The 24,488-nt window shown below is 35.8% G+C and overlaps 7 protein-coding genes across 10 annotated transcripts; 6 read left to right on the top strand and 1 right to left on the bottom strand.

Annotated features, from left to right (window-relative positions):
* Positions 1-227: 227 nt before the first annotated feature.
* LOC17889357 lies at positions 228-2,479 on the top strand. The gene has a single exon (XM_006296066.2). It carries the CDS (start codon positions 256-258, stop codon positions 2,374-2,376), a length of 2,121 nt encoding a protein of 706 aa, XP_006296128.1. The 5' UTR covers positions 228-255; the 3' UTR covers positions 2,377-2,479.
* Positions 2,480-3,315: 836 nt separating this feature from the next.
* Positions 3,316-3,900, top strand: LOC17888027 (cornifin-B). Its single transcript, XM_023784593.1, has one exon. The coding sequence runs from the start codon at positions 3,316-3,318 to the stop codon at positions 3,898-3,900; it is 585 nt and encodes a 194-aa protein (XP_023640361.1).
* A 1,414-nt stretch (positions 3,901-5,314) lies between these two features.
* Positions 5,315-5,875, top strand: LOC111831082 (early nodulin-75-like). Its single transcript, XM_023784592.1, has one exon. It carries the CDS (start codon positions 5,315-5,317, stop codon positions 5,873-5,875), a length of 561 nt encoding a protein of 186 aa, XP_023640360.1.
* Positions 5,876-9,935: 4,060 nt separating this feature from the next.
* On the top strand, positions 9,936-10,502 carry LOC17889069 (early nodulin-75). Its single transcript, XM_006295735.1, has one exon. The coding sequence runs from the start codon at positions 9,936-9,938 to the stop codon at positions 10,500-10,502; it is 567 nt and encodes a 188-aa protein (XP_006295797.1).
* Positions 10,503-11,011: 509 nt separating this feature from the next.
* On the top strand, positions 11,012-16,233 carry LOC17890068. Of its 3 annotated transcripts, XM_023784324.1 has the most exons (13): positions 11,012-13,289; positions 13,368-13,496; positions 13,599-13,709; positions 13,804-13,850; positions 13,934-14,073; positions 14,209-14,312; positions 14,438-14,635; positions 14,726-14,932; positions 15,019-15,166; positions 15,265-15,395; positions 15,479-15,565; positions 15,661-15,708; positions 16,057-16,233. In XM_023784324.1, the coding sequence occupies exons 1-13, from the start codon at positions 11,319-11,321 to the stop codon at positions 16,114-16,116; spliced, it is 3,381 nt and encodes a 1,126-aa protein (XP_023640092.1). In that variant the 5' UTR covers positions 11,012-11,318; the 3' UTR covers positions 16,117-16,233. The 3 variants fall into 3 exon arrangements, with proteins under 3 accessions (XP_023640092.1, XP_023640089.1, XP_023640091.1); XM_023784321.1 differs by having other exon boundaries at positions 14,438-14,932; XM_023784323.1 differs by lacking the exon at positions 16,057-16,233 and having other exon boundaries at positions 14,438-14,932; positions 15,661-15,943.
* Positions 16,180-17,015, bottom strand: LOC17888580 (F-box/LRR-repeat/kelch-repeat protein At2g27520). Its single transcript, XM_023784591.1, has 2 exons — positions 16,319-17,015; positions 16,180-16,205 (listed from the first exon to the last, which is right to left on the bottom strand). The coding sequence occupies exons 1-2, from the start codon at positions 17,013-17,015 to the stop codon at positions 16,180-16,182; spliced, it is 723 nt and encodes a 240-aa protein (XP_023640359.1).
* Positions 17,016-18,545: 1,530 nt separating this feature from the next.
* LOC17888906 lies at positions 18,546-23,795 on the top strand. 2 transcript variants are annotated; one of them, XM_023785092.1, is made up of 13 exons: positions 18,546-20,887; positions 20,966-21,094; positions 21,195-21,317; positions 21,469-21,573; positions 21,659-21,702; positions 21,786-21,922; positions 22,016-22,119; positions 22,221-22,433; positions 22,525-22,731; positions 22,819-22,966; positions 23,066-23,196; positions 23,298-23,387; positions 23,477-23,795. In XM_023785092.1, the coding sequence occupies exons 1-13, from the start codon at positions 18,695-18,697 to the stop codon at positions 23,576-23,578; spliced, it is 3,726 nt and encodes a 1,241-aa protein (XP_023640860.1). In that variant the 5' UTR covers positions 18,546-18,694; the 3' UTR covers positions 23,579-23,795. The 2 variants fall into 2 exon arrangements, with proteins under 2 accessions (XP_023640860.1, XP_023640861.1); XM_023785093.1 differs by lacking the exon at positions 21,469-21,573 and having other exon boundaries at positions 21,656-21,702.
* Positions 23,796-24,488: the final 693 nt, after the last annotated feature.

Below are 24,488 nucleotides of genomic sequence, written 5' to 3'. Positions count from 1 at the left end.
AAGACAAAATAAAGAAAAATAAGAGGAACCAAAACCACATATTATTAGAAAGTGCAACTAGTTAAAGTCAATGTGTATTATTCCATCACACATGAAGAGACGTGCAACGCGTTACGTTGACTGACTTAGCCTTCTTTTATTAACACCAAAGTCAACCCTATTGTTATCTCTATTAACTCTAAAGTTGTGTTTCTCACAAGTAACAATCTCATTTTCAAGACCAAGAAAGCAAAAAACACACACACAAATTAGAAAATGGGGAAGCCAACGTCTCAAAACAATAACTTCATAAACCACTTCAGCCACCCACACAGACTTCAATTAGCCCCGGCGACGTCATCACCACCGTGCTCAGCTTGCAAACTCGCCGGAGGCAACGGCAGGGTTTACTCATGTAGGCCATGTAACTTCTTTCTACATGAGTCTTGCAGCAAGATGAAGCAGGTAATAACACATCCCTCTCACCCTTCTCATACGCTTACTCTTCTTGTGGCTCCTGTCTACGATGGTGGATACTTCAACTGTGATGGTTGTGGTGTCCATGGGACGGGTTTTAGCTACCAATGCTCTCTATGCGACTTCGACATCCATGCTCTTTGTGCTTACAAGCCGCTCTCGATCATTCACCAGTCTCATCCGCAACATAGCCTTAAGCTCACGTTTCACTCTCCCTATGGAGCCAATAAAGGTTTCTCTTGTGATATATGTCTTAAGATCGGGAAGAACCAGTGGCTCTATCGATGCATCCCTTGCGAATTCGACGCTCATGTTGCTTGCATCGCTGCTACTAATTCTCACCTCCTTCAACATAGTGCTTCTTCACCTAATCCTCATGCTCATCATGCTGGACACCCTCACCATCAAAACTCGCTTCCTGTGCCTAACCAAGGCAGTAACAGGCCCAGACCCATGCCCATGACAAGGCCCAATAGGCCTTTAGCTCAACATGTTTCTCCCAATGGACCAAGAAGACAGAACAACAACTTGGTTTATAATGCTCAAGTTGGACCATTCGGACAGAATGAACTTATTGGTCAGGTAGAACAGAGTTTTGGTCAAGGGTCAACGGATGGGAGTGGCTACGATGGTAGTGTAGTAGGGGACGAAGAATTTAACGTGGAGGTTGATGTTAATGTCGAGGTTGAATATGAAGGTGATGAGTATGTTGAAGAGGCTAATGACGAAGGAGAAGATATTGATGGTAACGGGCTTGAAGTTGTGGCTTATGGTGATGATGTAAGTGTTGCTCGTAGTGAGAGTGATTTTGGAGGCAGCAGTGATGCTCGTAGCCAATGTAATGATATGTCTGATGCTGATCTTTATCCACTATCTCTGGATAATTCACAAGGACCAAGACCAAGACCAAGGCCACTTCGTATGAACCAAGGCCCGGGTGGGGGGAAGAAGAAAAACACAAACCTGAATGGTCCGGCCGCTCGGTCTAAGAATATGGTTCTTAATGGGCCACGTGGTGGCCTTCAAGGTTCTAAGAGTCCAATACAAAGCCCTAGAGCACCTCAAGCTGGAAGTGTGCAAAATGTTCGTTACAATGCGATAAGAGGTCGTGGTGGCGCTGTGAGTGTAAGAGTTAATAGACCTCGTGACCCATCTGCATTTGGTGCACCTCAGGGATTTAATGGGCCTAGTGTTGGACCTTCCAATGCAATTGATGGTAGTGGCAACAATGATAACTACAACGAAGGCGATGGCACTGATGTTTATGTTGGTGAAGATAATGTTGGCTACAATGAGAGTTATGGTGATCATGACTATGCTGATGGTGATGGTGATTGTGACTTTGAAGTTGGAGGTGACTTCGCTGATGATGGTTGTGATCAAGATTATGATGATACTTATGGCGAAAACGATTTCGAAAACTATAGTGACATCACAGGAGGAAGTGGTTCTATGTATGATGAGGGTGAATCTTATGGGACTAAGGATGATTCACAATATAATGGTTTAAATGAAGATCCCAATAACCAGTATTTACCTATGGTTGGTGGACCAGGAGTGAATAACCAAAACCAATACGGTCAAAATGGTAGGCCGGGGAATATTGGCACGTATGGTCGAGGTGGTACTTCAAATATGAACAGATATGGAAACGTGAACCAAGGTGGAAATAGGATTCAGCCTAGAGCTATGGGTCGACCGGTCCAATATAGGGCCAACGGAAGACCTAATAGGGCAAATGGAGGACCTTATGGTCCCAATGGAGGGCCTATTAATGGACCAATGTTGATGAATACAATGGTGCAAGGTTTATGTCAAGGCATTGCTATGAACATGCTCATTGGTGATGGTAATGGTGGAGCGAGTGATGGTGGTGGATCATCGATCTTAGGAGGCTTGCTTGGTGGTGAAACGGAATAAGAATACTAAAAGAGATGAAAATTAAATGGTTATGCTAAACAAAATGTATTGATTTCGTTATGTATTTTTCGAGTTTGTATTAATTAAAGTATTTGTTTCCTCTTTTGATTTCTTAAGTAGTTGATAAAACTATACGTTTCGATATTTTGAAATGTAAGAGAGTATTTGAAATAAATTATTTTGGAGTAAAATATATTTTTGAAGATGATAATTGATAACAGATAAATATATATGAGCCTTTTGTTTCTCCTTATCTAATTGATAAATCGATCGATTACAACGAACAAATCTTTCATATAGATAGAGGATAAAATAAATTTTTATCATGTGTTATTGCACATATATAGTGATGGTGAGCTCCATATATGAAGCAAGTTATCAAATCAAAGTCTATGAAACATAAAATTTCTCAATATTTTAGTTTATCATTAATATATTATTTAATATTTTGTTAGGCTAATCGTTATATTTTTTTTTTTTGGAGTAAACGTTATAGGTTAATCGTAATTGAAAAAAGAAATAGGTAAAACCATAGAGAATACATATAAGTAATAACATTATTTTCATAAAAATACCATTGTTGATTTGTGTTTGTCGGCAAAAACGTTTATTTTAAAACCCTTTAATATAGTGAAATCACGATCTAAATCGGATCATGTTAAAGATAATCTCAATCTAATTAAATCCAGAAATCTTTTTGGTAGTTTGTGTTAAAAAAAAGGAAACATATCACAAATATTTCCTTTTTGCTTACTTCCAAGTCCTAGTAAAGTTTGGAAGAACTCAACGTAACGATGATTATGATATAAATACACCTTTTAACCCTCTCATTATTTCTCACAATTCAATCGATCAAAGCTCTCCTTTGTTTTAAAAGTTAAAGACGAAAGAAGAGTACTCTGCTGTTCTTAGTACACGACCGTCAAGTCTCATTCGAACATGTCGGTTACGTTGATACACAGTTACCTCGTCCGAGACTACTTTGCTGTTCCGTTTCTTACACCACAAGGAATTGGTTACCACCACTTTTGTCGTAACTCCTTCTTACATGTTCCTCAAAGAGTTGTTCCTCTCTTGGGCTTGAAGAAACGTTCACAAAAACCTTACTTCAAACCTTCTACTACTACTACTGAAAAGCCACAATCTAACCCTAATCCTGTTCATGATGAGAAGCCTGTTCATCAAGCTAAAGCACCACCACCGACTCATCAAGAAGCACCACCGACGACTCATCAAGAAGCACCACCGACGACTCATCAAGAAGCACCACCGACGACTCATCAAGAAGCACCACCACCGACTCATCAAGAAGCGTCACCACCGACTCGTCAAGAAGCACCACGAACTCATCAAGAAGCACCACCACCGACTCATCAAGAAGCACCACCACCGACTCGTCAAGAAGTAGAGTTTTTTGGTGGTTCGGTCACGATGGGTGCTGCTCCTTCCCCAAGACACGTACCGATTCCCATGTTTTGTGTTAGAGAGAAGATCAAAGAGTCCTCGAAGCTGATCAAGACTTGAATGAGAGAATTCAAGAGACCAATCTCTTTTCTTTTTTATGTTAATTGTAATTATTTGTGGCAATTTTTTTTGTTCAGTAAGCAATAGTCACCAATGTTTACTGTACTAGAGTCACAAGTTGTCAGGAGTTGTAAAGGTGTTCCTGTTAATTACAATTGATATTTCACTATTGCAGATTATGTTTTTAATATATTATTAGAAATTTTTTTAAAAAAATCTAGTTATCAGAATCGTGAAATCAAACAAGTGGAATACAAAACATGACTACAGTTCTAAATTAGATTTATGGCCAAAGGATAACACAACAATCCTTTTGGGAGTAAATATACTTGTGAAGATGATAACGAACATATATACGAGCCTTTTGTTTTTCCTTATCTAATAGATAAATCGAATTCAATGAACAAAACGTTCATATACGTAGAAGATATAATAAAGTTTTACAATGTGTTATTATTATTATTATTTTTTTTGGTAAGAAGTTTTACAATGTGTTATTGCATGCAAATGTATAGTGATGGTAAGCTCCCTATATGAAGAAAATCATGAGTCGACTTATTACATCATCAAAGTCGATAAAAGTATTTTTGGAATTCCATAGCCAAACCGGCACATTTCTCTATAAATTTAGAACGTAATTAATCATGTTCATTTGGCAAGTCTCGGATATGAATAAGAGATTCTTCCCACTTGTCTTGAAATGCATCACATATTTGTTAAATGGGAATTTATATAAACAACATTGCACAAAACCTAGGATTGAAAAAAAGTGAGAGAGAGGTATATCACATTCATCACAACATCAACCAACTTAATCACTGCTGTCGAGTTCCATGGATTCATGGCAATTTGGCCATGCATGGGTAGCCACAAACCATTAATGTGGATTCACTAATAAATCGAAGTCTTGATAAAAATCTATAAAAACATATAATTTGTCAATATCTTAGTTTAGAAGTATTCACATTTATCTTTTAAAATATTGTTAAAATTTTGTTAGGTTAATCGTTTTTTTTGTTTGGAGTAATATTGTTAATATCTTAGTTTAGAAGTATTCACATTTATCTATGATTATTCTTCAAAAACCGTTAAAGACCGTGAAATTCAACAATCTAATTAAATCGGATCCGGTTAAAGAGATAAATTCAAGACAAGTGGGAAAAATCTAATTTAACAAATATGTTATGGATTTAACAAACGCGTATGGATATGCATATTTTCTTTTTGCTTAATTCCAAGTCCTAGTCAAGTTTTAAGGAACTCAACGTAACGATGATAATGATATAAATACACCATTCAACCCTCTCATTATTTCTCACAATTCAATCGATCAAGCTCTCCCTTGTCTAAAGCTAAAGAAGAAGAAAGAGTACTCTGCTGTTCTTAGTACACGACCGTCAAGTCTCATTCGAACATGTCGGTTACGTTGATACATAGTTACCTCGTCCGAGACTACTTCGCTGTTCCGTTTCTTACACCACAGGGCATAGGTTACCACCACTTTTGTCGGAACTCCTTCTTACATGTTCCTCAAAGAGTTGTTGTTCCTCTCTTGGGCTTGAAGAAACGTTCACAAAAACCTTACTTCAAACCTTCTACTACTACTACTGAAAAGCCGCAATCTAACCCTAGTCCTGTTCATGAGAAGCCTGTTCATGATGAGAAGCCTGTTCATGAGAAGCCTGTTCATGATGAGAAGCCTGTTCATCAAGCTGAAGCACCACCACCGACTCATCAAGAAGCACCACCACCGACTCAACAAGAAGCACCACCGACGACTCAAGAAGCACCACCGACGACTCATCAAGAACCACCACCGACTCATCAAGAAGCACCACCACCGACTCGTCAAGAAGCAGAGTTTTTTGGTGGTTCGGTCACGATGGGTGCTGCTCCTTCCCCAAGACACGTGCCGATTCCGATGTTTTATCTTAGAGAGAAGATCAAAGAGTCCTCAAAGCTAACCAAGACTTGAGAATTCAAGAGACCAATCTTTTGTTTTTTTTTAATGTTAATTGTAATTATTTGTGGCAATTTGTTTTTGTTCAGTAAGCAATAGTCACCAATGTTTACTGTACTAGAGTCACAAGTTGTAAAGGTGTTCCTGTTAATTACAATTGATATTTCACTATTGCAGAGTTTGTATTTAATATATCACTAGAAAATAATAAAAAATCTAGTTATCAGAATCGTGAATCAAACAAGTGGATTCAGACATGTGGAATACAAAACATGACTACAGTTCTAAATTAGATTTATGGCCAAAGGATAAAACAAACAATGAATAATAAGAGGTCACTAGTAAAGTGCATGTAATTTGTTTAGTTGTCTTAAATATTGTTTTAATAAAAAGAACTTAATGTACAACTTGAAAATAAAATTATTATTCTTATTATTTTTATCAAAACGTTTTTGAAATTATAATCAGTATTTTATAAATCAGTTCTAAAATAAATAATAAAATCCTATTTACTAAATGTTTGATAAGTCTAAGGGAAATTAAAAAAAAAAAAAGGTAAATTTGTCAAATCGCCTCAAAGTAGATTATGTTTGGCGTATGTTGACTTAAGGCCACTGGAGACAATGTGACTTTTTTTGTTTTATAATATACGGTGAATATATGACTTTTGCAGGAAAAAAAAAAGATTTGACTTGTTGCATATAATATAAGGTACAAAAGTTTTAGAAGTATCCTAAGTAGAGCATGATCAATGTTATGAGCTAGTTAAAGCACTCACCTCCAATGGTAAGCATTATTGAAGGGTGCTAATCATTTTTTTTTATTAAATTTTTAAAAGTGGTGTTTATGTGTTGCTTATAATCACAATTTAATCTATGGTTCTTGCAATATTTTTTTTTTTTATGATTATATTCATTACATACAATGATAAGCAATATCTTAAACATACACTAAGCAATATCTTAAACAAGGAGGTGCTCTTAGCTGTTGTAGTGATGAAATAGAAAGGCTAAAAGCACAAACAAGTAATTATGAATGTTATATACCACTACTCTCTCATGCTAGCCTGCTTCGGAAAAAAGATTATTTATATATATATATATAATAACTAATTACTTCTTTTTTTATTATCTAAAAAGAAGATCAAAAACTATAATAAATTTGTACTCACCAGGCTATAATAAAATAATTAAAATCAGGCGGTGCAGTTGATTAGCTGGTGCTTATTGATTAGTCGGTGCTTATTGTTTACGTGGTTGAAATATTTGAAAGGACGTTTATCTTGTTTTTTTATAAACACAATCTTAAACGCTGGTTAAATCCGCGATGCCTGTGATATTGCATTTTTGAAGTGTAAATCTTGATATTTTCTCCAAGTCTGGGCGTGTTTGAGCTGTGATCATGATGACATGCTTGTTCATTGGTTTCCTTGCAACAATGGTTCAATATTGGAAGACAACAAATGCGTATCCACAGATGAAGTCGACCGTTCCGGTGATGTAGCAGTCTCTATAAAACTGATGCTTTCTGCGAGGGTATAGAGCATCCTGACATCTTTCCATCCTGCATCGGTATATGACGGATATGTCTCCACTGACATGGAGGACTACCACTGGTCCCTTTGTCGGCCCGGCTGTGTTTCGAAAACACATATCAGTTACCCAAAAACCATCACCATTAGAAGCTGCAATTGAAAATATAATTATGATATTTTAATAGCTTGATATAAAGAAAGAGATAGTGGGTGAAGGTATGCAACAAATAAAACAACAAAAGTGTTTTGGGCTTAAACAAAACTACTTCAGGTCCAATAACGGAAACAATAAATGATTTAGGCTTAAACAAAACTACTTCAAGTCCAATAACAGAAACAATAAATGATTTGGGCTTAAACAAAACTACTTCAGGTCCAATAATAAAAACATGAAATAATAGTCTAGCCAACAAGTTCATCATCTGAACACATTTATTGTGTTTTATCTGAACTCTTTGAGCCCAAAACACTTGTTGTTATCCCTCGTAAACGCTTATTGGGAACTATTATTATTCAAGAAGAAGAGAAGAAAATTCTTACCAAGAGTTGCAGTATTAAACGTCACTACAACGAAATAGTGGTATTGCAACATAATATTTGCAACAATTTTGCCATATGTTTGCAATATAAATGCAATGTTTGCAATTTTCTTTGAAATTTATTGCTAATTAACTACAAAGGTTTAAATTGCAGTTTTCATCCCAAATTAGCAATATGTTTACGACATATAAAAAACTCTTGCAAAATTTCTAAGAAATATTTAACGATTATGAACCGTAGCTATTTTACAACAAAATTATAGTAAATATATGTGACAAATTATGTGACAATTTTGCCATAGTAATTACAACATTCAATTACTCTATTGCAACATATAAGTTAAATATAACTTATGTCTATATATATAATATTATATATTCATATGTTCTTACTAAGTTACGAAATGAAACATATTTGTTGCGTTTTAATTAATATTAAATTATATATAATATTATTTGGTTATTTAAATATTTTGTGCTTATTCTTTATGTTGTGCCTAGTATAGTTCATGGCTGTAGAGTCAAGAAAATTAATTACCACATTTTAGTTAATTTATCACTTAATAATGATCATGAATAAGCCAAAAAGTACTTAATATTATGTACAGCGTAGACAATGATTAGATATCATTTAGATAAGCCAAAAGAGTACACATATATTTTCTAAAGCATATCCACGAGACCACGACCCTTTTTTACTGTAACCCTTTTTCTAAATCAATTTGTAACTAAGTGACTTAAATCATTTCGAAAACAACTGAAATCCAGCAAATGAAATCTTATTAGTTTAAAGTTTTGCATTTCGGTTATGAAGAAAAAAGAAATAATATTCCCACCTCTTCCCGCTAATTTTTTGTTGTTAATAATATTTCGGAGATTAGGGTAAATCTAAAAAAATTTGATATCAAAGATACGATTGTGTTTTACTTTGATTATATATATTTTAAGAACTTTTATCAATACAATACGTTCACAAGAACAACTTCTTCTCTAAACGTAAACACAATTTTTATTATAGAATCCCATTTTTATTTTAGTATTAACGTTGTTATTTTGAAACATATTTTTTCAGATCAATCCTATGGAAAACGAAGGCCAAGTTCATGGAGGCACTCCGGTTTTTAGGTGTTCTTAATACATCAAGACTTAATGGAACGTTTTGGTAAGAAAAACTTTATATTTTCTTGATCTATTATGTAGTATTATTTGTGTAATTAATTTGATTTTATTTGTAGGTTCAAACATGATTATGTAATCACTAGTGAGATAAGAACAATCATTCGTCAGAAGTGGAGTGTCAACTATCTTTGAAAATCATGTAGAAAATGAAAAGGCAATTAAACATAAATTAAAGAAGATTTATCAAGAAAATGAGCAAATCAAAGAGAGGATTAACAAGCTTGAAAGGTCGAAAAAATGATCCACATATTGTGCCCGTCAGCAGCGGAAGGAGACATTTGAGTGAGCTTTTATAGAGAATATATACATAGATATATATATATATATATATATATATATAGTTATAGAGAATATATATATATAAAAGTTATAACATTATTTTCATAAACAAAACCATTGTTTATTTGTGTTTGTCGGCAAAAAAGTTTCTTTTAAACCCTTAAATATAGTGAAATCACGATCTAAATCGGATCATGTTAAAGATAATCTCAATCTAAATCAAGAAATCTTTTTGGTGGTTCGGTCACAATGAGTTTTGTTCCTTCACCGAAACACGTGCCAGTTCCAATTCCAATTCCAAAACATATCGCTAAGTCATAGTAAACATATCCCAAATATTTCCTTTTTGCTTAATTAATTCCAAGTCCTAGTAAAGTTTTAAAGAACTCAACGTAACGATGATTATAAATACACCATGCAACCCTCTCATTATTTCTCACAATTCAATCGATCAAGCTCTTAGCTCTCCTTTGTCTAAAGCTAAAGACGAAAGAAGAGTACTCTGCTGTTTTCTTAGTACACGACCAACAAGTATCACTCGAACATGTCGGTTACGTTGATACACCGTTACCTCGTCCGAGACTACTTTGCTGTTCCGTTTGTTACACCACAGGGCATAGGTTACCACCACTTTTGTCGTAACTCCTTCTTACATGTTCCGCAAAGAGTTGTTCCTCTCTTGGGCTTGAAGAAACGTTCACAAAAACCTTACTTCAAACCTTCTACTACTACTACTGAAAAGCCACAATCTAACCCTAATCCTGTTCATGAGAAGCCTGTTCATGATGAGAAGCCTGTTCATGATGAGAAGCTTGTTCATGATGAGAAGCCTGTTCATGATGAGAAGCCTGTTCATGAGAAGCCTGTTCATGATGACAAGCCTGTTCATCAAGCTAAAGCACCACCACCGACTCATCAAGAAGCACCACCGACGACTCATCAAGATGCACCACCGACTCATCAAGAAGCACCACCGACGACTCAAGAAGCAGAGTTTTTTGCTGGTTCGGTCACGATGGGTGCTGCTCCTTCCCCAAGACATGTACCGATTCCGATGTTTTATTTAAGAGAGAAGATCAAAGATTCCTCGAAGCTAACCAACAAGACTTGAGAATTCAAGACACCAATCTTATTTTTCTTATGTTAATTGTAATATTTGTGGCAATTTTGTTGTTCAGTAAGCAATAGTCACCAATGTTTACTGTACTAGAGTCACAAGTTTGTCAAAGTGTTCTTATTTACAATTGATATATTTCATTGTTGCAATTTTTTTTTAATATAACATTACAAATAAAAAACCTAGTTGATTTTCTTTTAATATAACACTATTCTTATTATTTTTTTTATTCATCAAAACTTTTTTAAAAATATTAATATTTTTTTAAATCCATCATATATATAATAAATTTCTATTTACTAAATATTTGATATTTGTAGCCTCTAGAATTACATAAATATGAAATATTAAAAGTATAAGAAAAAAGTATTTTCATTTTGTTAAAAATTAAATCAAGAAATAAACACAAAGTCATTTATGATTAAAAACGTCAAAGGCCATAACAAACAAATAGAAATCAGAAACGTAGTAGTCTCTTTGGTTTCTTCTCCACCGCCTTCAAAACGAGAGAGAGATCTTACGAGCAGTCCAAACATGACTACAGCTCTCACTTCGAAGATTCACAAAAAAATTGACTTCTCTTCTGTTGAGTTGTTCGTGAAACATCCCAAAAGATTAATGCACACAAGGTGTTCGATAAAATTCCCCAATCCTCACAAAGTCTCTGTTTTTTTCTTCTTTACAACCCTTGTCACGTGCTTCTCACGTGATATGATTGTACCGTGCTGTTATATTCGTTGACGTTCCCGCCTCGACTCTGTTTCTTTCTCTGAAGCAGAGAGAACAAGAAAGCTCAAGAATCTTGAGAATATGGTTGTTGCAATGGAGACTACTACGTTTCTGAGAGATGCTAAGAGAGTAAAACTCTACAAAGAAGCAAAAGATCTCTTCGCTAATGGAGATCACAGCAAGGCCTTGGGGATGATTGAAGATATGATTTTGGCACATAAGGGAGACAAGAACTTGTGGTTACTTCATATCGAACAAGGTAACATGTTCATGGATCTAGCTAAATCAACAGAGAACCCGTACGTTGATTTTGTGTACATGTTGGGTTCTGTAGGATGCTTTTCGAAACATGTGTTGTTATCACGACCTTATGCAGATGGACTCTTTTATTTGGCTGAAGTGCTTGGGTCAGTATTGTATTACAAGAAATGTGTGAAGGTAGCTAAACAGGGTTTATCTGTTACTTACCCTGAAGACTCAGGATCTCTTGCTCAAGAGACTTTGCAAGTGCTGAAGAAAGATATGGAGACAGAACTGGAGAGTTTAATCGAAGATGCAGAGTTTAATATGGCTGGTTCCAAGATTGGAGAGCTGACGGGTTTACTACAAAAATACAGTGAGGCAGAAGTTTTGCAGTCAAAGGAATGTGTAGAGCCGGTTAAGAGTGAGTTTATAGGATTGAGGTCGTTTTGGTTAGGTTTGGATGTTAAGGTCAAGAGAGACTTTATGAAAGTAAGCATTCCGAAGCTTATGAGTTTTGTCGAGGGAGTACATTCCAGAAAGGGAAGAGATGCTTTTGAGCAAGTTCTCGCTTCTGCCAAGGAAAACAGAAAATGGACACTCTGGATGTGTCGAATGAAATGTTCAAAGAAGTTCTCTAGTGATGAAGAATGTAAGAAACATCTTGAACAAGAACATGCTGCAGATTTTAAACCTTCTAAGGAAATGGATATGGTCAAACGGATAGGCAAAGAATGGGCTCGTAAGATATCGGTTGGAGGTTGGGAACCAGTGGATACGGTAGCTGCTGTTGAAATGATTAAAAGTCAGCTTGCAGACGTGAAAGCGTTTTCATATAAGAATGGATGGTCCAAAGAATGGCCTTTAGCTGCAGATGAAATGCGCAGTAAGTTACTTAAGGAAATCAAAAATTTCCTTGTGATGTTTTGTGACCTAAAAATTCTCTCCTGTAACATTCGAGACTGGGTGAAGCTTTATCCGGTTACGCATCTTGGAAAGTTTAACGTTTCTGAACAGATTCTTGTTGATTCTCACCTAGTGGAAACACCTCAGAGTATATGTTTTCTGGAATGTCAACAACTCAATGAAATCCTAAACTTACTAAAACTTATCAAGTGTGAAAGGGATGATGGTGCAAAACTAGTCTGCAGAGCAGTGGACAGTATCTTGGGTTCTACTCGAGCTACAGAAAGTATCGACTTTGACCCGGAGTTTTCATTTCTGCTTTTAGACAGAAGATTGCTAAAAAGTAATAATGCTCCACTTAATGATGGGGGGACAATCAATGTTTTCGATCCCAATGTTCACTACGGGAAGGCACATGCTCGGGGAGATGATATCATATCATGGTTAACTGACTACAATTCAGTAGAGAAGACCTTACCCAAACCTATCAGGGAACATAATCTTGATATTTGGTTGGCTGTTCTGAGAGCTGTTCAGTTCACATGTAGAACTTTGGAAACCAAATATGTAAAGAAACTACAAGTCTTAGATTATAGTAAAGCTCTTCTTGTCGTCGAAGACTTGTGCAAGGGGGAAAAAGAAAGTAGAAGAAACCTTCAGGAAGATCAGTGGAACAGCTATGCATCTCTTCTTTGCAATAGATGCGAAGAGCGTGTCCCCGGAAATTCCCTCGCTACAAAATTGTTTTTGTGTGCAGTGCGAGATGTTCTCCAAGGAGCTTCGGATCTGACATTTGATCTCCCTGATTTTGAAGGTTGCATGAATCTTATACGTGAGCGTAAAAATCTCGGCGATGATATAGTGCTGAAGTCCTTAAAACGTCTGAAATCAGTGGTCACCTTCAAGGTTCATTCTTGGTTTTTAATTTTCATTAGCAACATAATGACATAAATTTGCATCTTAAAATATCTACATGACTTACAGGTTTTACTAATCGACTCGAGGATTCTGCTGGTTGATAATTCAAGGATTAGTTTGCTGAACAACCTCACCAGGCTTTCTATTTTTGATAACCGCACTTACATCCTTCAACTGCTGAAACCTTTCTTGCTGGTTAGTTTGAAGCTTCAGTTATATACTGTGAGATTTTTGTTTTTTTGCTTTATTTGGCCTTTGAATTGTTTCTGATATGATATTATGTATTTTCTCATCTAGAATGAAATTGTGAATATGGAATCCAAAGCCAAGTTAGATGCCGTAGTAGCAGATCTTTTACTCGAGGAGGAGAAGTCACGGCCTAAGAAGAAGAAAAGTAATAGCAAAAAGGTTCTAAGACTTGCAGTTTATAAATTCCCAATTGCTTTTTTGAATTTTTGTTTATTTTCGTTTGTAAGAATGAATGGTCTTCATGGTGCAACAGAGAACTTCAACGAGCAGGTCTCGTCCCCTTTACAAGACTGTTGAAGAGTAAGTACCTCAAGAGTCTTTTTCGCATGTTGATAAACTGTTTTCGAATTTTCTCTGAGCATAACATATTCTTACATGTCTAGTAAAACTTCTGTCAACCATGAACCGGAAATTACGTCTCCATCACTAACAGTGCAAGAAGATTCTATGGAACCAGGTGATACTCTTGCAAGTGAAAGGGGTCGATTGGAAATTTCATCCAACACTGTCAAACAAGAGGAAGGTACTAGAGTTGACCAATTTGAGTTATTTGCAAAATTCTTAGTACTTATTTGAGTTAAACATGTAAAAGATCTCAACGGATGAATGATTTGAGTTATATGCATAATTCTTATTTGTTTCATTCGCCATCTTCAAGTTATGCAAAACATGCCTGGAGAAAATTCTCATTCAGAACATTTGGAATCAGCACTTGGAGAAGCTGCAGCCAGATACAATTCAGCTCTTGACATGACGCTGAAGGTGAAGCTTACCAACCGAAACACTATTCAATACCTTAAATTCTAGTCTTCTGATTTAATCCACTGCATATCTCTTTACTTCGATACTCTCTTTGAGAAGCAAAAAAAACTCACGTGGTATTGCAGGCCCTCTTGAATATTAAGATTCTCAAAGAAGATTTGATGCACAATAGGAAACCATTTCAAGACCACCTGGAAGACCAAATTCCTTTTGCGCTACAAAAGTTCTTTGCTGCTTTTGTGTCAGAGGTGATAAAAGATGAGGGAATGTACAGTTGCCTCTTGAGAGACTTACTTGCTTCCTTAGAAGAAGTTATTTCCATGGTTCGTGTGGAGAACAGAAGGTATTATTGTTACTTTGTCAGTACGCGTAGTTGTTTTATAATTTTTTTTCTATTTTCTGCTTTTTTTCAGTCGAGCAGTGCTGCTGAGGTTCTTGTAGCCATCCTTGAGTTTTGGCATTACTGGAAAAATGCTGAAAGAGAAAGCTTGGTAACTCGCTTCTTCGAGTTGGAGGAAAATGAAAGAATGAGTTGTAGAAAATGCAGAAAGAAACTAAAGTATCCAGAGCAAAGTTCTTACGGCATTGTTATTGCTGCAGATTCGACCAGAGACTTGAAGGTATGTTTCATTTAGTGCCCTCTTTATCTTTCCTTATAAGTAGGTACTTCCCCTTATAAGACTGTTTTGTGCTTTCATATATGCAGCGCGCTCTGGGGAATATAAGGTTTGTGGATATCCTTAAGGTGATCCGTATGGAATATAAGATGTTTTGTGACATAAAAGCAGACGGATGTGGAATAACAAACTTTGTTCATCACATTATAAGTAAATGCCCACCTATCTTCACAATCGGTAAGTTTTGACCACCATGATTGTGATCTTATATACTCATTTCATTTGATATGCTTATGATTAAGCAATGTTGGTATTTTGTGGGTTTGTAACATTAGTGTTAGAATGGGAGAAGAATGAAACTGGAAAAGAAATATTTGAGACAGCAAAGGCTTTGGACTGGGAGATAGATATCAGCCGACTGTACAAAGGCTTAGAACCAAAAACTAACTACCGGCTTGTGTCAATGGTAATACATCTAAAACTCGATCACAGATGCTTTTGCTATTGTTCCTCTGTATTTATCTAAGAAGATGAACAATTTTTATGCAGGTATGTTGTCGTGAAGAAGAACACATTTGCATAGTTTATGAAAAGAATCGTTGGGTCAATCTCAGACGTGATACTTTTGCAGGAGAGGTAAGGCCATACAGTTGCCTCTTGTCTTCTTTGAGTTGACATGTGACTTTAGTCTGGCCAGATATGATTGATATATGTGTTTTGTGATGCCATAGGATGTTGGTACCTGGAAGAGTGTGGTTAGATTCTGTGGAGAAAGAAAGGTTAGGCCAGAAGTTCTGTGTTACGAAATTGTCCGATCAACGTCCTAACAAGGGTTTCAAAATGAAGACTCATCTATTGATTTTGGCTCTTGAATCACCAAACGTTATAAGATTAACATCAATAGTGTGTTTTAGATTTAGTAGATTAGAAGCAAGCAAAATATCATAAACATAAGATAAATCTTAAAAGGTTACATTGGTGGGTTTAAGCTGACTAAACTTGGAACATAACTAAAGAGAAACCACTTTAAAGGATTTGATTGGTTTGTATGATAATCAAATATTCTGCAGTGATGCTCTCCATCAATGGATATAATGTTCTTCTTGTAATCCCTTCTTCTGCCACAGGACACAACCACTTTCTTCTCTTCGTCAACGACGAAACTCACAAATGTTTCAAACGGATGATCAAAGTAAGAGGATGATTCAAAGGATTTGCTCCACGACAGTACAGTTTCAGCTGTATCAATCTTACTCACCCATATCTCCACAAATACCTGTTTTGTATCAAGTTTCATATGTAACACCGAGAGTTGCTCTTCTCCGACAACTGATATGCCTAAAATATAAGAATCAATCATAACAGGAAGATGTAATGGAAAACACAAACATCTAAATTTCTCTGTTGTGAAATCAAAACTCAGTATAAAGAAGCCATCATCCTCCTCAAAACTAGAAAGCCAATAGGTATTTCCCTTCAAAGACACGCCTCTTCCGATAATGCATTGTTTCACTATGAGAGGTATGTTAGCAAGAACTCTCCATGAGTTAGACTTCAGCTCAAAGATTTCCAAAAGGTTTTGATAATCAGATGGAAACCTCAAGATTTTGTAGCTTTCGTATGAGTTTTTATCCTTGTTTTCGTAACCTAAAGCATACTTATCAGACACCTTGTAAACACTTCTTGGTTTGATCCATCTGGTTTCACTAGTACATGGATTCAAAACCACGAGTTCACTCTTGCTGAACTCTTTAGTTGAACATAACAATAGGCCGTTGCACTGAACTACTTGAGTTATCTTGACTTCTTTTGACTTCTCTAAGTTAAGTTTAGCAGTAAACTCTATAGACGCATCACCAACAGCAACATTGTTATTGATACTCAGCGATGAAACTTTAGAACTACTGAACAAGAGAATCATACTTGGCGACTTTGCTGCTTTAGCTAATTGCTTCTTGATGAATTCATGATCTTTGAATAAAGCGTACCAACGTTTGCAAGTATATTGTAACTCTCTAAGATATGTAGCTGGAACTCTAGAGAGTATCTCCTCTACCAAATCCCATGGAAGATGGAACCTCACCATTGTTTTCTCTCGTTGATGACCAGTGCGTAAGAGAAATAAATTAAAACTTAGGGTTTATAAGTTTTTCACGTTTTTGGGTTTGCTTATATAATAAGTTAACTATTTTCCTTTTCGTTTTAGGTTTTCTATTTTTGAACAGTCTCGTCCCACTCGGATAAACTCAAGATTAAAATAGATTTTATTATGTATCAGAAATAAAAGAAGTTTGTTTCAAAAAAATAATAATAATAATAATAATAACAAAAAATATAAGAACTTGAAGGTTTCTTTGTTTCTTCGAATATTATGACTTGTGTTGTAGATTGTTAGACTATTTACAGGTTAGGTTGTGTTTGATGGAATTAATAAAATTAAGAAAAAAGATAATGGTATAAAAAGACTAAAAATCTTTGATTTATGTTTTTCAAATCAATATTTTGTTATATCAACTTGATGTTCAGTATTTTATTATTCACTCTTTCTTTCTAAAAGATAATTTTTTAAAGATTTTCACGCATATTAAAAAAAAATCTAAAATTTGATAATAATTGTATTAATTTTTGTAATCTACGAGTTTTTAAAATGCTAAACCAATAGTATTTAGTTATTTATCTTGAAATTTGTAAACCGCAATTAATAAAGCATTGATAATTTAAAAAATTATCTTTTTGAAACAATTTTTTCCCTAAAATAATTATATTTTAGAAACAGAGGGCGTATATTTAAAAAAAAAAATGGTTTATACACTTTCAATTTTTTTTTTTTTTTTTTTTGCGTGTCCTCTTCTAATTTCATGTGATCTAACTTTCTAAAGAATGCAATATTATGTCACCATTGTTTAAAAAAAAAAAAAGAAAAAAAAGAATGCAATATTATAATATCTCACCATTTTACTCTCGACATAATAATCAATATGATTCAATTTTTGATAAAATACTGGTTTTAAAGAACTTATATAATAGAAACCCCATTGACCTAATGGTGTTGACCAAAAGTTTAGTAATGTTTCTACACCAGGATGTCTGGGGTTCGAACCTATATAGCGGTTTATTAATATTTCTGTAGATTAATGGAGACAACGGTTACACGAGATCTCCAACGATGCACAATTAGAATCGTTCGCCGTGATTCTAGCTATCGAAGGAGAAGATAGTGTCCAAGGTTAGCATAGAGAAGGAGACGTTCAAGCTCAGCAAAGAAGTGTATTCAATAGTGAATCAAATAGGGTCGGAAGGAATTGCCCATGGTAGATTATCTTTGTAACAATTCTCATAATATGTAATAATTAATAATTCTACATACGATACAAAAAAAGAACTTATATAATTTGAAAATATAATTAACTTTTACCAAAATAATATTTTTATAAAATATAATACAATCGGCTCAATTCCTATAGAATAAAATTTATTTAGTGACTGTTTAATAGCTTTAATAAAAAAATATATAAAAAGTGGAAGTAATGTAATACAGCACACTATAATATTCTTCTCCACAACACTTGTCACAATCTTCTCTTGCTACACTATACATTCTTCGAGTCTCTTTGTATCGTCCTCTCACTGCAAAATCTTTCAAAAGTCCAAATTTTGTTCATCCCCAAATATGAAGACCATTGCTCTTAACTCAAATTCGAAGATTCACTCAAGTTTTGGGTTCTATTTCGTTAATTTATCCGTCAAAAATCCCAAACGAGTGAAATGCACATAACGTGTTCGACAAAATTCCCCAATGCTCAAAATTGGGTTTTCTTTTTCTTATTTTTTTTACCAAGCTTTGTCACGTGGCTCTCACGTGATAAGCTGTTATATTCGTTGATGTCCCCGCTTCAACTCTGTTTCTTCTCGCAACACACATATCTCTCTGAAACAGAGAGAGAGAGAGATCAAGAAAACGCAAGAACCTTGAAGATCGTAGCTATGATGAACGCTACTACATATCTGAGAGATGCTGAGAGCGTTGCGCTTCACAAAAAGGCTAAAGATCTCTTAGCTAATGGAGATCACATCAAGGCTTTGGAGATAATCCAAGATATGATTGAGGACCACAAGGAAGACGAGGGCATATGGTTTCTTCATGCGGAAGAAGGTTACATGTTTATGAAACTATCGGAGATAGCAGTGGACTATGAAATGGATTTCACAAGCGTGTTGGCTTCTGTTGCATGTTTTTCTGAACATGAGAAGTTATTAGGAGCTTTGGCACATGCAATCTACACTTTGGCACAGATTATGGGGTCAGTGAGGTATTACAAGAAGTCTGTGAAGATAGCTAAACAAACTTTATCTGTTTCTAAGCAAAAGGAAGACTCGGCTTCTTCTTCTGGTGCTCAAATGAGTTTGCAGTGGAAAATGAATCTGGCCAAAACGAAGGAAGACCTGGAGAATTTAATCGAAGATTCTGAGTCCAAGATCTCTGCTTCCAAGACTGGAAGACTGAAGGGTTTAATAGGAAAAGAACGTGAGTCAGAAAATTTGGAGTCAAAGAATAGTCCAGAGCCGCCTCAGGACAGGTTTAAGGGATTGAGGTCGTTTTGGTTAGGTTTGGATGTTAAGGCCAAAAGGGATTTTATGAAAGTAAGCATTGCAAAGCTTAGAAGTTTTGTCGAGGGAGTACATGACGAAAAAGGACAAGATACTCTAGAGAAACTTCTCGATTCTGCCAAGGAAGACAGAAAATGGACATTCTGGATATGCCGAGAAAGATGTTCGAAAAAGTTCTCTAGTGCTGAAGAATGTAAGAATCATTTTGAACAAGAACATGCTGCAGATTTTGTACCTTCTAAGGAAATGGATATGGTCAAGAGGATAGGCAAAGACTGGGCTCGTAGGATCTCGATTGGAGGTTGGGAACCAGTGGATACAGTAGCTGCCGTTGAAATGATCAAAAATCGGCTTGCAGATGTGAAAGCGTTTTCATATAAGAATGGATGGTCCAAAGAATGGCCTTTAGCTGTGGATGAAGAGCGCAGTAAGTTACTAAAGGAAATCAAAATTTCCCTTGTGAAGTTTTGTGATCTAAAAATTCTCCCTTGTAGTGTTCGAGACTGTGTGATGCAGTATCCTTTGAAGTATCTTGGAAAACTTGAAGTTTCGAAACAGAGTCTTGTCGATTCTCACCTAGTGGAAACACCTCAGAGTATATGTTTTCTGGACTGTCATGAACTCAGTCAAATCCTAAACTTTCTAAAACGCATCAAATGTGAAAGGGAAGATGGTATAGATATAGTTTGCAGAACAGTGAACAATGCCTTGGGTTCTACTCAAGTTACAGAAAAGATCGACTTTGACCCTGAGTTTTCATTTCTGCTTCTGGACAGAAGACTGCTGAATAGCAATAATCCTCCATTCGATGATGACGGGACAATCAATGTTTTTGATCCCAGTGTTCACTACGCCAAGGCACATGCTCAAGGAGATGATATCATATCATGGTTAACTGACTACAATACAGTAGAGAGGATCTTTCCCAAACCTATCAGGGAACATAATCTTGATATCTGGGTGGCTGTTCTGAGAGCTGTTCAGTTCACATGTAAGACTTTGGGAACCAAATATGCAAAGAAAATGCAGCTCTTCCATTATTATGTAGCTCTTACTGTTGTTGAAGACTTGTGTATGAGTGAAGATGCAAGGAGAAGAAATCTTCGGGAATATCAGTGGAACAGCTATGCATCTCTTCTATGCGATAGATGCGAAGAGGGAGTCCCTGGAAATTCTCTCAATACAGAACTATTTGTGTATGCAGTACGAGATGTTCTCGAAGGTGCATTGGAAATATTTGATTTCCCCGATTTTGAAGAATGCGTAAATCTTATATGTGAGCGTAAATGTGTCAGCGATGATATAGTGTTGAAGTCCATACACTCTCTGAAATCAGTGGCCAATAGCAAGGTTCATTCATGATCTTAAAATTTATTAACAACATAATGGCATGAATTGCCCATCTTAAAGTATCTAGATGACTTACAGGTTATCCTAATCGATTCCAAGATATTGCTGGTTGATAATTCAAGGATTAGTTTGCTCAACGACCTCACCAGGCTTTCAGTTTTTGACAACCGCATTTATATCCGTCAACTGCTGCAACCTTTCTTGCTGGTAAGTTTGAAACTAAAGCTATATACAGAGATATTTCATTTTCCGTCTAATTTGGCCTTTGAACTGTTTCTAATGTGTTACTATGTATCTTCTCCTCTAGAATGAAATTATGGATATGGAATCCAAAGCCAAGTTAGATGCAGCTGGTGCAGCAGAAGCAGATCTTTTATTCGAGGAGGAGAAGAAATCACAGTCAAAGAAGAAGAAAAATAAAAGCAAAAAGGTCTTGGAAGTTCTACATTCTCAGTTTTCTTTTTTTTTTGAAATTTGTTAATCTGTTTGAAACTAAAGCTACATACAAAGAGATTTCATTTTCCGTCTAATTTTGGCCTTTGAACTGTTTCTAATATGTTACTATGTATCTTCTCCTCTAGAATGAAATTATGAATATGGAATCCAAAGCCAAGTTAGATGCAGCAGGTGCAGCAGAAGCAGAGAAGAAATCACAGTCAAAGAAGAAGAAAAATAAAAGCAAAAAGGTCTTGGAAGTTCTACATTCTCAGTTTCCTTTTTTGAAATTCGGTTAATCTGTTGTAAGAACGAATTGTCTTCCTGACGCAGCAGAGAACTTCAACGACCATATCAAGTCCTCTTAAGACTGGTGAAGAGTAAGTACCTCAAGAGTCTTTTTCGTATGTTAATAAATTGCTTTCAGGTTTTCTCTTAGCAAAACGTGTTCTTACATGTCTAGTAAACCTCCTGTCAACCTTGAACCGAAAAGCACGTCTCCATCATTAAAAACAGTGGTAGAAGATTTTGTGGAACCAGATGATGCAAGTGAAAGGCGTCAATCGGAAATTTCATCCAACACTATTAATCAAGAGGATGGTAAAGTTGGCTTTGTTTGTAAAAGAGCTTCTCAATTGACGAATAATGTGAGTTTTATGCATAATTCTTATTTCTTTCATTCACCACTTCAAGTTATGCAAAATCTACTTGGAGAAGATTCACAGTCGGAACATTCAGAGTCAGCTCTTGGAGAAGCTGCAAGCAGATACAGTTCAGCTCTTGACATGACACTGAAGGTAAAGCAGTTACCAACCAAAACATTATTTTATACCTAAGCTCTCGTCTATTGAAACAAATCATTCTCTTCGAGAAGTTCACAAAAATTGTGGCATTGCAGGCACTCTTGAACATTAAAATGCTCAAAGAAGATTTGATGCAAAATAAGCAACCATTCCAAGACCACCTGGAAGAACACGTTCCTCCTGCACTAAAACAATTCTTTACTGCTTTTGTGTCAGAGGAAATAAATAGTGAGGGAGTCTACAGTTGCCTTTTAAGCGACTTTCTTGTTTCCCTAGAAGAATTTATTTCCATGGTTTCTGTGGAGCAGGTAAGCTTCTAAGCATGGTAGTATTATTATTTTTGTCTGTAAGCTTAATTGTTATATTAAAGTTTTCTCTATTTTTCTATACCATTTTCAGTCGAGTGACGCTGCTGAGGTTCTTGTAGCCATCATTGAGTCTTGGCAGTGCTGGAAGAATGCTGAAAAAGAAAGCTTAGTAACTCGCCTTTTTACGTTGGAGGAAAATGAAAGAATGAGTTGTAGAAAATGCAGAAAGAAACTGAATTATCCAGAGCAAAGTTCTAATGGCATTGTTCTGGCTGCAGATTCTATCAGAGACTTGAAGGTATGTTTCATTTGTTTCCTTCTTTATGTTTCCTACAGAACCTAATACTACCTCTTATAAGGTTGTTCTGTGCATATATATTTGCAGTGTGCCCTTGGGGATGTAGAGTTTGTGGATATCTGTAAGGTGATCCGCATGGAATATAAAATGTTATGTGACATTAAAACAGGAGGCTGTGGAATAACAAACTTCGTACATCACATTATAAGTAAATGCCCACCTATCTTTACAATTGGTAAGTTTTGACCACCATGATTGTGATCTTATGTACTCAATTCATATATTATGCTCATTAATAAAGCAATGTTGGCGTTATGTGGCTTTGCAATGTTAGTGTTGGTATGGGAGAAGAGTGAAACAGAAACAGAAATTTCTGAAACAACAAAGGCTTTGGATTGGGAGATAGATTTTAGCAGGATGTACGAAGGATTAGAACCAAACACTAACTACCGGCTTGTGTCATTGGTAAAACATATAAAACAGTGTCATAAAACGTTGTAGCTATTGTTCTTCTGTATTAACTTCTTGGTTACAGTCTCATAATATGGTATATGATGTTGATGCAGGTTGGTTGTGGTGAAGAAGAAGAACACATTTGCTTAGCTTATGTAAAGAACCGTTGGGTCAATCTCAGACGCGATGCTTTAAAGGCAGAGGTAAGACGAAAGAGTTGATTTAGTCTTTCCATATTGTGAATTTAGAGATAGACCAAACATGACTGACACATTTGTTGGTAATGCCATAGAGTGTTGGTAGCTGGAAGAGTGTGGTCAGATTCTGTGGAGAGAGAAAGGTTCGACCAGAGATTTTGTTTTATGAAGCTGCCACCAAATCGATGGCCTATTAACAACAATTGACTGAATTGTATCAAAATGGAGAAACCCACCCAACCAACATTGATGTATAAAACATCAACATGTTCTAATTCAAGTGAAGGTGTGCTCTCTGTTCTATAATATGTTTTGTCTTGGAAACTACATTTTGTTCTTTTACTCATTTGTAACGCCAAAAAATTGGACAATCACATTGTTGTTATCTGTTATGTGTTTTTTCGTCTCAGCCAATTTGATTGAGATTTCTGAGTTTTGGGCTAAGAAAGTTATAAACTTTATCTATTTTTTTCTTTATTAGGAGAGAGTATATATAGTGATGCAGATGAACAAGTTCTTGAGCTTGATAAGCAAATGCGATTCACTGTGACAATATGGAGACCTCAATATTTGGGAAATTTCAATCCCAAATTTCGTATGTACGCAAATGGCGTTGCCCAAGTTCGAGTCTTTTTGCTTTGGTGATGTATCATCCTCTCGTTTATATAGAGCACACAAACTGTTCGACAAACTGTTCGACGAAAGTCCTAAGCGAGATCAGAAAAGTTATACGAGGTTGCTTTTTGGGTTTTCTTGTGATGAATTCAGTCCTTTTTTTCTGTTCTAAAGGTTTCTACTACTTTGTGTGATGAGCTTCTCGGTAGACAGCTGCATGCATAGTCAGTGTGTAAAGTTTGGGTTAGAAAAGCCAGAATTTTGTTTAGTTAAACAGAAGTGAAGAGTGTAGTAACTTGGAATAGTATGTTTTACTCAATGATGCTTAACCATGTATGATTATCTGAAGCAAGCTTTGCCTCCATTACCAAGAACCTCAAAGAACTGAGGTTTATGGAACAGCTCCGTTAAAGACCTTTCTTATTCCTCTGCGGACTCACTATCGTCGCCCTCATTAACCAGAGAAAAGCAAGACTTAATTCTCATGGGTGT

Source organism: Capsella rubella, unplaced genomic scaffold (genome assembly GCF_000375325.1).
Source record: "Capsella rubella cultivar Monte Gargano unplaced genomic scaffold, Caprub1_0 scaffold_4, whole genome shotgun sequence".
In the NCBI taxonomy this organism is placed as follows: Eukaryota; Viridiplantae; Streptophyta; class Magnoliopsida; order Brassicales; family Brassicaceae; genus Capsella; species Capsella rubella.
Note: the sequence above shows the minus strand (reverse complement) of the source record. Positions and strands in the feature narration are given on the sequence as shown.